Source organism: Salarias fasciatus, chromosome 2 (genome assembly GCF_902148845.1).
Source record: "Salarias fasciatus chromosome 2, fSalaFa1.1, whole genome shotgun sequence".
In the NCBI taxonomy this organism is placed as follows: Eukaryota; Metazoa; Chordata; class Actinopteri; order Blenniiformes; family Blenniidae; genus Salarias; species Salarias fasciatus.
In genome coordinates this window covers 28,963,301-28,977,588 of record NC_043746.1, presented here as the reverse complement: position 1 = coordinate 28,977,588, position 14,288 = coordinate 28,963,301, and the positions used below count along the sequence as shown (strand labels likewise).

The window sequence follows — 14,288 nt, the reverse complement described above, 5'->3', positions numbered from 1 at the left end:
CTCGCTCACCTCTGGCGGCGTCTTGTCGTGCAGGTAGCTCGGGGTTTTTGTCAGCCTCGCACTGAATTAATTTCCATGCGGCGGAGAAATAGTTCTTATGAAAAGTGCTGCTCGCCTGCTTTGTGGATTATTCAGAGGAACAAAGCCACTGTTCTGGAAAACACGTTTCTGTTATGACTGCTCAGAGCTCTGTGGATCTCAAATGGAACTGCAGTTTAAAAGCAGGAGCGGTAAGGCGGGAGCGGCTGAACGGATGGCGGCACGCCACCGCCCCGCTCTGAGAGAGGCGCTAAATCCACCCTGTGTGTGTTTGTTACACAACTTCAGGAAATACGTGAAAACCTGCAAATCCTGGTTTGATTAATGAGCATTGTGTTAAAATCAAGTCCAACAGAAGGAAGGCGAAGTTGGTTTTGAGGAGGGAAGTGGAGCATGCAGGAGTTGAGGGGTGGGGGTGGGGGGGGTGGGGGGCGGCGTTGGGGGTGGGGCGCCGGGGAGGGGATGAGTGTGTGCTTTTGAAGATGAAGCAGATGGATTAGTGTTATCTGAGCCTCCTCTCCTCGTCTCTTCCTTTCCAGGTAGAGTGGGAGGACGGACTGCATGGACTGAGGAAGAAGTGACCGTCTGAAGGAGGGGTCTGCGAGGGGGACAGGAGGAGGAGGAGGAGGAGGAGGAGGAGGAGGCGGAGGAGAGGAATAATCCAGTGGCGAGAGTCTCGGGAGAGCGTCGGCGGCGAAGGGGAGGGAGTGGGACGCCCAGCATGCAGGCAGCATGGAAAGGGTGAGGGAGCAGCGGCCTTTCTGCTCGCTGTCCAAGAGCCAACGGGACCGGGAGAGGGAGAGCGAGAGAGACCGGGACCGGGAGCGCCGCTACACCGCCTCCTCCGCCGACCGCGACGAGGCCGCCTGCCGCGTCCCCACGCAGAAGTCCTACAGCTCCAGCGAGACGCTGCAGGCCTTCGACCATGACCCCTCGCGCATGCTGTTCGGAGGCCGGGTCAAGGAGATGGTGCACAAGGAGGGAGCGGAGTACAGCAGGCCGGGTGAGACGCAGCCGCTCCTCAGCATCCTCAGCATCCTCATCACCCAGCACGCCCCCCGTGAACGCCGCCGCTCTGCTCTCACATCCTCCAAATGACGACAAACAGCAAACTAATAGAAACCGGTTCACTCACTTTTATCCTAAATACTAAAGAAATTTGGATTTTTTTTTGTTTCATTCTATCAAAAAGCCTTCCAGGCCTTTTTCATTTGAAAAAAAATTACTCGACAAAAATGCAGTTCGTCCTAAAAGTGCTTCAAAATGTCCACTTTTCCAATCCTCCCGAGTGTGTCGGACTTGAGTAAATCCTCCATTTGTGCTGATTAACGGGGAAACCTCATTAGTAAATGAAGGAAGACGCGTTCAGTTTGTTTGTTGAGTGAATTTCAGCATCTCCTCCACTTCATCTCCACGAGGATGAAAAAGACTGGGAGCCGCCATGATGCTCCACAGCGGTAAACACAATTAAAGGCTGTCAAACAAAAGCGCGACTCAGTTTGGTTTTCCCAAATTTTAGGTGGAAAGTATTTAGGTGTGACACAGCGGCGGAGTGTGACCTTATGAGACGGCCATATGTGTTGAAATAATAAGGAAAAATGCTCAGCGAGGAGCCCGCTCCTTTAATTGGCTGTTAGGAACTGCTCTAATTTCAGTAATTAAAAAGTTTCTGCAGTTTCCTTTATTTTATGGCACTCCTCTGGCTCATAAGATTGCAATCAGAAAGTCCATCCATCACTCCCTTACATTTTCTGCCTGCTAATTGGTGTCCATTTTAGAATTAATGCGATTTTGATGGAGTTGTGGGAAGAAAACTAGCTTTCTTTCTTTTATTTCTTTTTTTTTTTTTTTTTTCCCTGAATCCAGGCGTTAAGTGTTAACGAGTGTTTCGTACATCATCACAGTAAATGTCAGCGTTAATGTCGGCGGAGGGGAAGAAAAAGCATATTTTGCGTCCATTAGATGCTGTATTTGCTCATTGTTCCCCCCGTGTGTGAAAAGCTGTGAAATAACGCCGTAAAAGAGGAAGGTTTTATTCCAGAGGTCGTATGAAAAGCTGTGAATTTACAGTAGATTAGTAAATCCGCCAGCCTCTTTAGTGTATGTTGTTTTTTTTTTTTTTAACGTGCATTCGCTGACCTGCGAATGTTAAAAATCAATACACTGCAGGAGGAGTTGCATTTAATTTACATAAAAATATCACATAATGAATAAATATACAATGATTGCGGTTTCTCATTTGGAGCAAAAAAATATTATTTTTTATAAAAAATAAATAAAACACATGAGTATTTCCTTGATAATTTAAAATAATCACGCTGCAGTCAATTTTAGATAATTTTTTTGATAAATTGCAGGTTTAAATTCCTAATTTTTTTTTTTTTTTTTTCTGTTTCTAAATGATGAGCTGAACCTTGAAAGTCCAGAGCAGGAACGCAGTGAGGCTGTTCGTTTGAATATGAGTTTAAATCGATGAGGTTTTGTCTTGATGATGAAACTTTCAGGTTTGTTTTAGACGTAGAAGGTGTTCAGGCCTGGCAGCAGCAGCAGGATGCTGCGGTGTGTCTTTGGAGGATGTAGTTGAAGCAGTAATTTAAGGCTCACCCCCCCCCCCCCCCCCCCCCCCCCCCCCCCCCGGCCCCCGCGACCCCCCTCACACTAAGTGTTCCTTGAAGCGGCCCGGCTCGTGTCCGCCGGGCTCGCTGCTGCTGGCTTTGCTAACGCCGCTGCCGTCCGTGCGTGGGTCCGCAGGCCAGACCTTCTCGCTGAGGCAGCTGGGGTTCTGCGAGCCGCCGTCGGCCCGCCGGGGCCTGGCGCTGTGCCCCGAGCCCGGCCTGTCCCACCCGCTCGGCGGCTACGCCCGGGGACCCGGCGCCACCGAGAACCATGAGCCCGTCTCGCCGGAACGTACCATGGCTCTCTGGGGGACGGGGGCCAAGTCGGGGCAGAACTCCTGCCTGTCCAGCCGCTCCAACTCGGCGCTCACGCTCACTGACACGGAAATGGACAATAAATCGGACAACGAGATGGGTGAGTGAGCCACGCTTCCTTCTTTTACCCATAAGCGTTTGTTTGTTTGCGGTTCACGCTTCCCAAAAGGCGAGGGGGGAGCGGCAGCAGTGAGTGGGCTGGATTATGGTTGGCGCCGCAGCCGAGGCCCTGATTGGCGGAGAGCAGGGGGAGCCCGATTGGTGGGGCCGGTATCCGGAGAGGTCTTTGTTGGGATCAAAGCCGGGCTCCCTTTACCGCATGCGGGAAAGAATTTGGCCTTCGGATTGAGCGGTAGCCGGTCACCTGGTCCGTCTCCGCAGGAAGCAGAGGAGTTTGATAAAGTTTCCCCATGAGCTAGCGTATAATCACAGATAGCTTTGTGTGCCTCGGCCCCAGATTTTTGCTTAGAAATTCCGCGGTGGTTGACTGGGCATACATAATGGCTGATTAAATGGGCACAATGGTTTGAAGTGCAAATTTGATCACGCTGGAAACCTGAGATGGAGGATTGAGCTCCGGCTGTTTGAAGAGGGCAGATCTTTGTTGTGTCAAATGGAGGCTACGCTGCCAAGGAGTATTGCCGCTAAACGTACGTTTTTCTCACATATCACCCTCTTCTTTTTTTAACACGCTTGATAAAATGGCGTCCAGCAAGTATTTGAGCGAGACCTAGCATGGGTGGCAGCCTGTCATTACGGTTAAAGCCTGCTGGTGTGTTCCGGGGCTGGGCCCTTCAGTCTGATTGCTCAGGTCAAAGCTTCAGAGCGTCCCTGCTTCGACACATGCAATGTAAAGCTCTAATTACTGTAACGAACCAATGGGCTCGCAGACTGGCAGGCCTTTCAAATAATTAGCCTTGATTATACTCCTCGTGTCTTCAGCGGCCGTCATATTCCTCCTGAAAACGCCGGCCACGCTCTGACATTTCAGACAAGTCCCCCTCTTAATGGCGGTATTTATCGCGCCTGATCTCGGCGGGTGGGACACCGGCGAGGCTCCTACCTTCGCCAAATGCCACAGTTTGTTTGTTTTGTTGACGCAGGAAGGCTTCTGTTCACGCTTGTTGGTGGAAACACGGAAAGTGAAACCGCTCATCTGCTGCTGTCGTCGGAGAAAAGGCAAAAGTCTCGGCTTCAGTGGATTGAGCTTGGATTCCACCTGCCCTTCACACACACACACACACACACACACACACTCACACTCACACACACTCGTTCCGCCCCTCTGGCGTGCCTCCTCTGGAGTTTCTTTTGGAAGCGTGTGCTGATTGGCTCTGGATTGAACAGCGTCCCACTGAGACTTTAACTAACCCGGTATTGTCTCAATTACTTTCACTACAGGGCAAATAAACACTTGATCTGCTTTATCTCAGGTGCCAAACCTTTAAAATGCCGGGATTTGTTTGAATGCATTAAAGCTGGGTGTGTTATTTCATGATTTTATGGTTTGAAGTTTCTGGCCCCCCTCTGGAGTCTTTTTTTTTCCTGATCTGGATATTAAGCCGTGCTCGAGGAAAACCTTGCTGCTGTTCCACCTCTATAGATCCAGGCCTTTTTTTTTTTTTTTTTTTTTTTTTTTTTTTTATCAGGAGACATTGCACTTTTGACTTTCACAATTTAATGAAGCAGCTAAGAGAAATGACCCATCCAGAGGTTTCCATCAGCTGAATATGCATGCAGAAGCTGCGACAAGGGGCCGTTCAGCCCCACTTATTCATAAATGAACTCAATATTTCATTCTAATTCGCTCTGTTCTACAGAGAGTTTGACACAGGCAAGTACCGGAGCCTGAGTGCATTCACAGAGCGCCGCATCCGCAAACGCTCACCTCTCCGAGGAGGAGCGCCACCTTTTACCGTCCTCTCAACAAGCCGGCGCTCCCAGTGACCCGCTGATTGGATAAGAGCCCTCGTTCACCGGACGGACTCAAAATACCCAGAAAAAAAAAAAAAAAAGATTTCTCAATAAGAACCAAGCCAGTAGAGGACTGCTCAGCCTGCGTTATGGAAATGACATTATTTTAAACTAGAGAATAATGTTGAAAGGATTCTGTTCTGCTTGTGGACATTTCTTTGCTGCTTTCTGACTGAAAAAAAAAAAAAAAAGATAATGAATGAATGGCAAATCAAGAACACAGAAATAAATAATTATGTGACATTGTGTTAGTATTTAATTAAACACAATGCTCACATAAACAGGTTTTTTTGTTGTTGTGTAAATTCCCTTCTTAATCCCAGTTGATGGTTTTGTTTTGAAAATCTGCTAAATTCAGTAGGATCATTCATTTAGACCCATTTTCACACCGTGGACCATTAAATATGTGTAATTTATGTCAGTCTTTCACATTTCCTCACCTATCTTTCCCACATACTGGAACATAAATGTGTTATTTGTTGGTTTTGTGCTTTTAAAAACTCTTTATCTTTAAAATTCTTGTGTTTTCGTGAGTGTTTACTGAAGGGTTAAACCCATTGGAAGTGATGACAGGCACAGATTATTTTTTGTTTGTAAAATAAAAAAAAAAACGAAAGAAAGAAAGATGAAATCAGCTTAGCAGATTTTATTGATTCTACACTTGAGATAATCCCCAGCCGCTGATACGATCCCTGGAAAGCTTGAAAGTTGATCGATTAAAGCATTTCGCTGCGTTGCTTTGGTGGCGCGGAGTCCTCGCACGTCTCCACATGTCACGCCGTCCTATTTACATGAGGCGTCTGCTCCGAACCGTCACATCCGCAAAACTGCACCAAGAAAATGTCTTTGAGCTCATTTAATATGCGTGCTCCCTGCTCGCTCTGCCCCTTTCATGTATTTCCATGCCCACGGATATAAATACCTTCTATCGATTTCCATGCATAACACCAGCTATTTTATGTCATTCTTTCACCTGACAGTGATAAGTTACACACACTCTGACACACACACACACACACACACACACGCGCGCTGGATAAACACGCCGCCATGTTTATGCCCAGTCTCTGTTGTATTTGCTCTGTGACATTCAGCAGCTGCAAAGTGTTGAAACTTCTTCCCCGTGGGGAGAGAGGCGAGCTATAAGTAGAAACGCAACGGACAGAAAAAAGAAGAGAATACAGAGAGGGAAGAGGAAAGACATGTTTTCAGCCAAGTGACACAAGATGGTGCTTCAGACGCTGCATTCCTGTGCGTGCGTGTGTGTGTGTGTGTGTAATCATAACTTACACATCATAAAAACACATTATTCAGTCTGTCAGATGGATCCATCTGATTCCGAGCGTTTTATATATTAATTCTACGTCTCTCGTCTGATAATCGGAGGAAGGTTTTTTTTTTTTTCTTTAACTACTATTCAGACTTCTAATTACAGATGGAAACACACACCGAGGCGTTCGCCGGCTGGCCTTGGTGTTTACCCACGGCTCCTTTCACAGACGGTTTGCGTGGGTCAGAATCCGGGTCACTCGCCGTCTCCCTATATGTTTGAATATCTTGAAATATTTACAGAACAACCGTGCAATTTGACATTTTTGGAATTCTCAGGATTCAAATGAATAATTTAAAGCTATTTACGATGAAAAAAAATTATTAAAAATATAAAATTCGATAGAGTTGAAATTATACTTCTCGCTCAGAGGAAGGGAAAAAACCCCCTCTGGTCTCCATCACCAGTCGCTCTCTGTTTATCGGCATGAACACAAACTCCTGACAGCAATTCGCTTTTTTTTTTCTTTTTTTTTTTTATGCCTCGCTATAAATTTTTAGTGGTAAAGATCCAACTGGTGATATGAGCGTTTATGTTCAGGCCGGTTAGAGCTGCTGAGTAAGTGTAAACACACAGACACACTTCTTTTTTATTTTTTTTATTTTATTTATTATTTTTCATCTTTTTTTTTTCTATTTTTTTTTTTTTTTTTCTCCCAGCCTAATGTTGACAGCGCTTGGCTGCAGAATCGATATTACACCCCTTCATAAAACATGAATGACTGCATGAAGCAGAAACACAGCATGGCCCAGTTGACCGCTGTTCCTAATAGGGTGTGAAGAAGAAGAAAAAAAAAAGAGAGAGAGAAGCTCCATCTCACTTGTTAGCTACTGCAGGGGGGGGGGGGGGGGGGGGGGGGGGGGTCATTGTTCAGAAGGGGGCGGGGCTTGCTGACCCCCGGTTAGGAGAAAGGGACTTCCAGCGTGATGCCTGTCATCTCGGGTTAAAGCAGGATCCTTCGCTCCGGCCTTCTGTCCATTTCTCTCTCTCTCTGTGTCTCTTTGATGTTTCCTCGCTCGCCCCGCTCATGTCGGAATGCGGCGGGAAGGAATTTTCGCCCCGTCCGAGTCGCGGCGCATGTTTTTTTTTTTTGTAGCTCCATGGACTCAGTGTGCGAACGGCGGCGGTGAAAGGTTAATGAAATCAGCAGAGGAGTCACAGCAGAGTTTTTTTTTTTTTTTTGGAGGTGGGAGTATTAAAGCGTACCGAAAATGTGTGTGTGCACGTATTCGTGCTCCCACTCTCTCATGCACACACACACACGTTTGTGTGTGTGTGCATGAGAGAGTGGGAGCACGAATCCGTGCACATCTCACTTTGTTTCAGAAACATCAGACGGCGTCTTCTTCTTCTTCTTCTTCTTCTTCTTCTTCTTCTTCTTCTTCCTCTTCTTCTTCTTTTCTGACAAAGGGCCGGACATCTTTTGAAGAACTCTCTCAAACTGTTTCATCACTTGCTAGCGGGGGCGGGGAAGGCTACGTCAGGAGGAGGAGGAGGAGGAGGAGGAGGAGGAGCAACGCTTTTTTTGATTGCCGTCACTCGCCGTCGCCACTTCTCGCGGTGACGCGCCGAGGCGTCACGCCCGCCGATCGATGGCCGGCGTGGGAATCCGCCGCCGTGCCTTCAGTGAAAAAAAAAAAAAACCCTCGCTCTCCACAACAGGAGATGATCTGATTAGACTTTGGAGTGTCTTTCTGTATAAATTTACATGCTAATGAGGGAGGAAGCAGATTTTCCTGAAGCGGCTGTGCGTCTTTAATAGTTCAGAGAAAGAGTTTTTTTTTTTTTTTTTTCTGCGAACGCGGTCCATGTGAGGACAGACTGTTTGTTTTTTTTGGAAACGTTTCCTAATTGATGCATTATTCATAATATTCGATGAAGGCGGTTTGATTTCACATTAACTGATGTCAGGATGACAAATAAAATCCATCCTCAATAAGTTTACATTTAAATAATTTCTTCAATTTGACACCAAAAAAAAAACCCAGATGCATGTTTATGATTTACCGTCAAAAAAGGAAGAAATGATACAAACTGATGCCTCCAGTCTTTCTCTGTCCGACCAATAATCAGAAACTCAAACCCAGTCAACAGATCCTGACATAAATGTGGTTAAATGCATATTTAAGTAGCTCACGCTCGCTGTTTCTGAGCTTATGCAACACACGGGATGAGTTGTGTATTGACACACTTTTGGCTGCCTGAATCATTTGTGATGTGTGTGTGTGAGTGTGTGTGTGTTTTCACCTTGCAGTTGGGAGTGACGCAGCCTGTATTTGGGTTAATCTTGCAGGCTTAGTGCGCCGTGTGACAGATTGCAAAGATGCGTCCGCACCTTAAAAAGCTATTAACTCTGTTCAACATCTATTTTCCGTCACCTCACGGCTGAGGAACAACGCTTTGCTCAAGTTTCACCCTGTTTTTTTCATTTGTGTGTGTGTGTGTGTGTGTGTGTGGCGCCGTCTCGTCCCGGCTCCGTCTAATCACCGGCGAGATTGCAGGACATGTTATTATGATTAGGAATTACTCTGCAGTTGTCAATTATGAGGGCCACTATTTACCGTCCTCAAGAGAAAACGGCTCATTTCATTTCATCACACAACCTAATTGAGTGATTGTATTACCATGCAACGCGGAAATAACCAGGAAACCATTTGCTATTCCATGAATATCAATGTAAGAAACGGCGATTAGCATGTTGATCCATTTGTTTTTAATAATTACATGTATGTCTGCTATCTGCTCTGCAATCAGCGACTCACAATCTCCTGAGCTGGGAGACACACCTTCGCTCTCCGGAGAGGCGGGGGAACAGGAGCCCAGGCATGTTGGAAAACATATTTCTGATTGAAGTGAATAATCAACAGTCTGAAGCTCTGTGCGCCGTTTATTACAGCGGGAAGACAGTTTTTATTAAACAAGTGGTGGCTGTGCGTCCGTCCGTGTTTTCTTCTCACCTGACAATAACAGACTGAAGGAAATACCATCGGACTGGAGAGAAGCTGCGCTCGTTATTGAAATGGCTGTTATTTTAGTCGTATTTCTGATAATAGCATAAACAGTGTTTGCTTCAGCTTCTACCGTTCTCAGTTACTGAACCTGAATGATGCATTTATCTGAAAAAAAAAAAAAAAAAGGGAAAAACAAACATGCCCGACATCAGCGGGAATCTATTGAAGTGACAGTATCAGTGTTTAATCTTGGGAAAACAGCTTCTGCCTGATGATTACTTGTCGTTATATTGGATTCTCCTCTGCTTCACACCTGCTTGATGAAGTGATGCCTCATGGATCGTGATATTTACGCCCTCTATCATCACATACAATCTTTGTTTTTTTTCAAATGTAATGACAGCTTATTTATATCAGACCCTGTTTTTTTTTTGTTTTTTTTTAATTGGTTAAATTTTGAGCTGATTTCCTCCCTGAGCTGTTCTCTGTTGTACAGAAATATGTGGATCATCAACAACTAAAACAGATAATGGTATTTCTAGATGTTTAGCATAAGAGTTTGGGGCCCAGTACAGACCCCTGGGGGACGCCACAAACAATGTCCAAGACTGACAGTCACCCATTGTCACAAACCATTCCTTCAGTCAGTGAATATTGAATTCTGTAGATTATCTATCTATCTAGGGGTGTGTGTGTGTGTGTGTGTGTGTGTGTGTGTGTGTGTGTGTGTGTGTGTGTGTGTGAGTGTAATCATATATATGTTTTTTCTTTCTTTTTGGTATGTATCTTTCTTTTTGTATCTTTTATATATACCTCTCTATGTTAATTCATTAATTCATTCGGGTGGAGTTGTGTTGGTAAAAAGTAAAAATATTGTATTTATTCTGCTGCTTAATTTGGGATGTAGCATCAGCGTACTTTCATATGATTAGAATAATATTTATTTCATTTATTTGGTTTACTCTCATTAAAATTCTACAGCATAAACAGAAACTCCTACTTTATTTAAAATACACCCAATGAGTTCAGCAATAAATCATTTTTAACCTACTTTTTTCTGTAAAAAAAACACATATCAGTACTCCGTCATGTAAAGATGATCTTTAACCCTTCATCTGATACGTTTCTTTTTAAATAATACATCGAAGGACAGCGCTCATGAGAATGACTTTTATTATGAAAATGATGAATTGCGTCAGTGAAATACCTTTCAACAGATTTATTTTGACAAGAACGAGTCGCTTCATTTACACTCCGCTGTCAGTCTTAGAATGTCCTTTTATAACTGAGGAACTGAAATCGAGACATCATTTTAACTAGAAATGGTGAGAAATATTTATGATTTAAGGATTTTTATGGCAGAAATGACCATTTTCGTTTGATTTTGGTCATTTTCCTCCTTTTTTACAGATTTTTTCTTTTTCTTTCTTTTTTTTTTTTTTTTTTTTAATAAATCTTTATATTTTGACTTGTCCCTCTCTGAGGCTGTAATATGTGATTTCCAAAGCCCATTTAAAGGATTTCCTTACTACAAAAAGTGAAATGCGTGTGATTTTTATCACTTTTACACGATTTGGAAAGAAATTTCATTGTGAAATCTTTCTACAAAATTGAACGTCTCATTGTGGAAATCTCCGGAACAACACCTGAATTTTCCATTTGCTGTGTTTTTTGATGAAGCGAAGGGTTAACAGAGTCTCAGTCTGCGGATCGGAGCCGGTGGAGGGTTGAGGACAGTCACAGTGGAGTATCTGGGTCTTTCTTCCCTCCATATGAGCTAAAATAGAAATTCCTTTGTGACTCTGGGAGCTCAGATGTTTTTCCCCCAGACTCCACTAACCTCTCAATTTATTTGGCTTCATGCGGTCTTTCTTTTTCGGCGGCGGGACGGAGGAATATCAGTCTCCGCTGTCGCGGCGCTGCCGATTTGACCTTTGCAGTCGTCCATGTTGGATGTTGACGATAAAAAAAGTCAAAGCGGTTCTTCTTCTGCTGCACCTGAATGTGAGCCCCTCCTCTTCCCACTGCAGGTTTTTTTTTTTTTTTTTTTTTAATCCTTTCAAATAAGAGATGGAGCATCTTTACATATCAAAGTTCTCACTGTGACGAAAACCAAACTCACCTCAACGCGTACAACTGAGCCGCAGTAAATTCACAAATTCATGAGCGCAAAGTGTGTCTGTTAATTGTGTTAGGCTGCGCTAATTTCCTCTTTGACACACATAATTAAAAGCGCATTTCCCGGCGAATCGCGACACTCCTCACTGGTGGCAGACATGCGTTTGAGCCTTTTATACACTCCAATAAATGTTTCATTAAAAGGCCTCGACTTCAGTCGGGATTTCAGGGGTTTTTCGTCATTTCGGCGTTTCATCTGCTTCTAACAATGCCACAAATCAAAGGCTTTCAATCTTAATTTGCTCCGGCGAAATCAAATAGTCTGTAATATTCGCCCGGGTTCATAAAGCGGCGGCCTGCGGTGCGTTGTTTCCCGCGCTCAGAGGAGTCGGGAATATGAAATCCGGGGCGTTCGGGGACACGTGCTGCTCTGTGCGTTCCTCTAACTCCAAACAGCAGCGTCCACTTCCTGTCCGGCCGCTCCAGGAGGAAGAAATGAGCTGATAGAAATGCTGATGCAGGTCTGAGCCGTCCTGGAAGATTACTGTGTTTTCACCAGGACTCCCCTCCCCGGGTCCTGCCTCTCAGCACCGCTGCCGGCTCCATCAGGGCTGCTCAGCTGAAATCAGACTGCAGCTGGACTTTTACTCTATAAAGGCTTTTTTTTAGAAATATAAAGTTTTTGATGCTTCATGACTTTAGTGCATAATAGACTCTAAAGTTGCAGAATATACATACTTGTTAATAATTTTTGTGCTTTATTTTCACAAAAATCAATATAAAAGTAGCAAAGCAGCCTCTTGAACATAACAATCAATAGTTTGCAGCCTGTTGATAAAAATGTGATCATCTGAGTTACTAAAGCTGGTTTTATGTACTTTGGCTTCAGATTTAAAAGAACCCAGTAGAAGCTGCCTTCCAAAAGGATTGACTGTAAGTTTATCATTCATTTATAATTTTTTTAAATGAGTTTTAAACTCATAAATGCACTTATGATCAAGATTTACACCATTTCATTGAAGACTCATCCACTTGAGTCGCTGCACCTCTCTTTCCTCGTTTAGTACTGATCAGAGTTTGATTTAAAGGTGTGTGGCTGTGTACATGTGTCTACAAATACCGCCTTTATTTCTATATTCACGCATCCCGAAGAGGTTTATTTTCTAACATTTTCTATTTTCGACCGAGTTTTAGTCTCATGCTTCACTCTGCACGTTAATGCTGAGAGTAAATCTGCTTTAGTGTACCGAAGGAGCTTCATAAATATACTTATAATTAAAAATTTACAGCTTTTTTTTTTTTTATTGAAGATTCGTTCATTTCAGTTCAACGCCGCGGCTGCGTATTGATCACATTTTTATGCACTTTTAAAGGCTTTACAGGAACTTTGTACATCTTAGGAGGAGCAGTAAAAAAAAAAGGGATTTATGGAAAGTTTTTTTTGTGTCGCCATCTTTATTATGTGTTGCAAACTTTATTTCTTGTCTGGTAGAATATGACAAAAATGAGAATGTAAGCATGTATTAAAGGTTATTTAAGAACAATCAATTATTTTTAAGCTGTTTTAAACTCATTGGTTCATTTCATGAACATGTGAGTGACTGTGCCTCTATTGATCGTATTTTTATGTACTTTTAAAGACCATAAACATATATACTTGTACATCTGTGGAGCAGATAAAACAACAATTAAGAGTAGCTTTAAAAATGGCCATAAAAGCCCGTCTCGCCCCCTTATGGCTGACGGGGGACGTTCCTGCCTCTAGCAGAGTTTAATGGTAATAATATTTTTGATTTAATCTTCAGATTTTATTCAAGTAGTCTGGCTGATCTGCCGCGCCGCAGAGAAACAGCAACAAAACCGGAGGAAATATCGTAATTAGAGGCCTAATAAAACGTCGGGATGGCTCATGTGGGAGACGAGGGCGGGAGGCGCGGTCACTCACCTCTCCCTGAACGCACCGCTCCTTTTTCCTACCTGTCACACTTTATGAACGCTGAACCGAGAGAGAATTAACCTAAAATAAACTCCGCCGCTCGTATTTTGCGTGAAGCCCTTTAGACTTGTGCTTCAAACTAGTAAAGGCATCAGATGAGGGGCTAAGCTCTTCAGGTGACGGGATTTTAAACCCGTCGCCCCGGCGTGGCGTTCCGGGCGTCAGACACGCTCACGGTGGGTTTTACGACAGAATGGGACCGATCAATATTCCCAAACCTGGATGCTTTTCCTGCACTTTAAGTGAAGAGTTTTGTGTTTCTGTTCACACAGAACTCTGAAAACGCAGCTTTTTGGTGCAACTTTTTGAAAACTTTTTTAGGCCAGAGCCGTACAGTGAGAGAGTTGCGCCTATGACTGTTCCGCCATTTTTTTGTCCAGCAGTCGTCTCGCGATTGTTTCTTTTCCTCGATTACTGGCCGAGTTAAAACATCAGCACCATCAAAATGTGCGTGTGTGTGTGTGTGTGTGTGTTTTCATCACAAAAAGACCGTCAACACCACCAACCGGTGGGCCAAAACGCTCACTCCGTCTCTTCCAGCGCTCCTGCCGTCGCCATGGAAACGGGCACCGTTTTCGAAACGAGCAGCGGAAATACAGAAATTGGCGCGTTTCCACTTGAAATGTTGTGTAAACGGGCTCTTAAAAGGGAAAGACGCTCCGCTGCCGAAGGATGTCTTTATGGCCCCGTGCAAGGACCGCAAGGGTGGACTGGAAGGAGGGGGAGGAGGAAGACACACACACGCACACGCACACACACACACACACGCGCGTGCCTGCACGCTCGTTCCTTAAGGGAGAAAGGTCAGTATCCAGAGGAGGAAATGGTGAGCCATTGTTATGATTGATCACACAGCAAGGTCCGGGGAGGACGCAGTGTCACTTTCATTGTCAAACTCATTATACCACAGAAGAAGAGTCCCCACCCCGCCGCTCGTGTCCTCTCTCCAC

The 14,288-nt window shown here is 44.4% G+C and overlaps 1 protein-coding gene across 5 annotated transcripts in view; it reads left to right on the top strand.

The window, feature by feature from the left end:
- Nucleotides 1–731: 731 nt before the first annotated feature.
- The window catches only part of LOC115399588 (teneurin-3), a 154,437-nt gene continuing 140,880 nt past the window's right edge, over nt 732–14,288 (top strand). For all 5 annotated transcript variants that reach the window (XM_030107072.1, XM_030107062.1, XM_030107056.1 and 2 more), the window contains exons 1-2: nt 732–1,042; nt 2,791–3,069. In XM_030107072.1, coding sequence (XP_029962932.1) covers nt 772–1,042; nt 2,791–3,069 — 550 coding nt within the window. In that variant the 5' untranslated portion in view covers nt 732–771. The remainder of the gene's footprint in view (nt 1,043–2,790; nt 3,070–14,288) is intronic.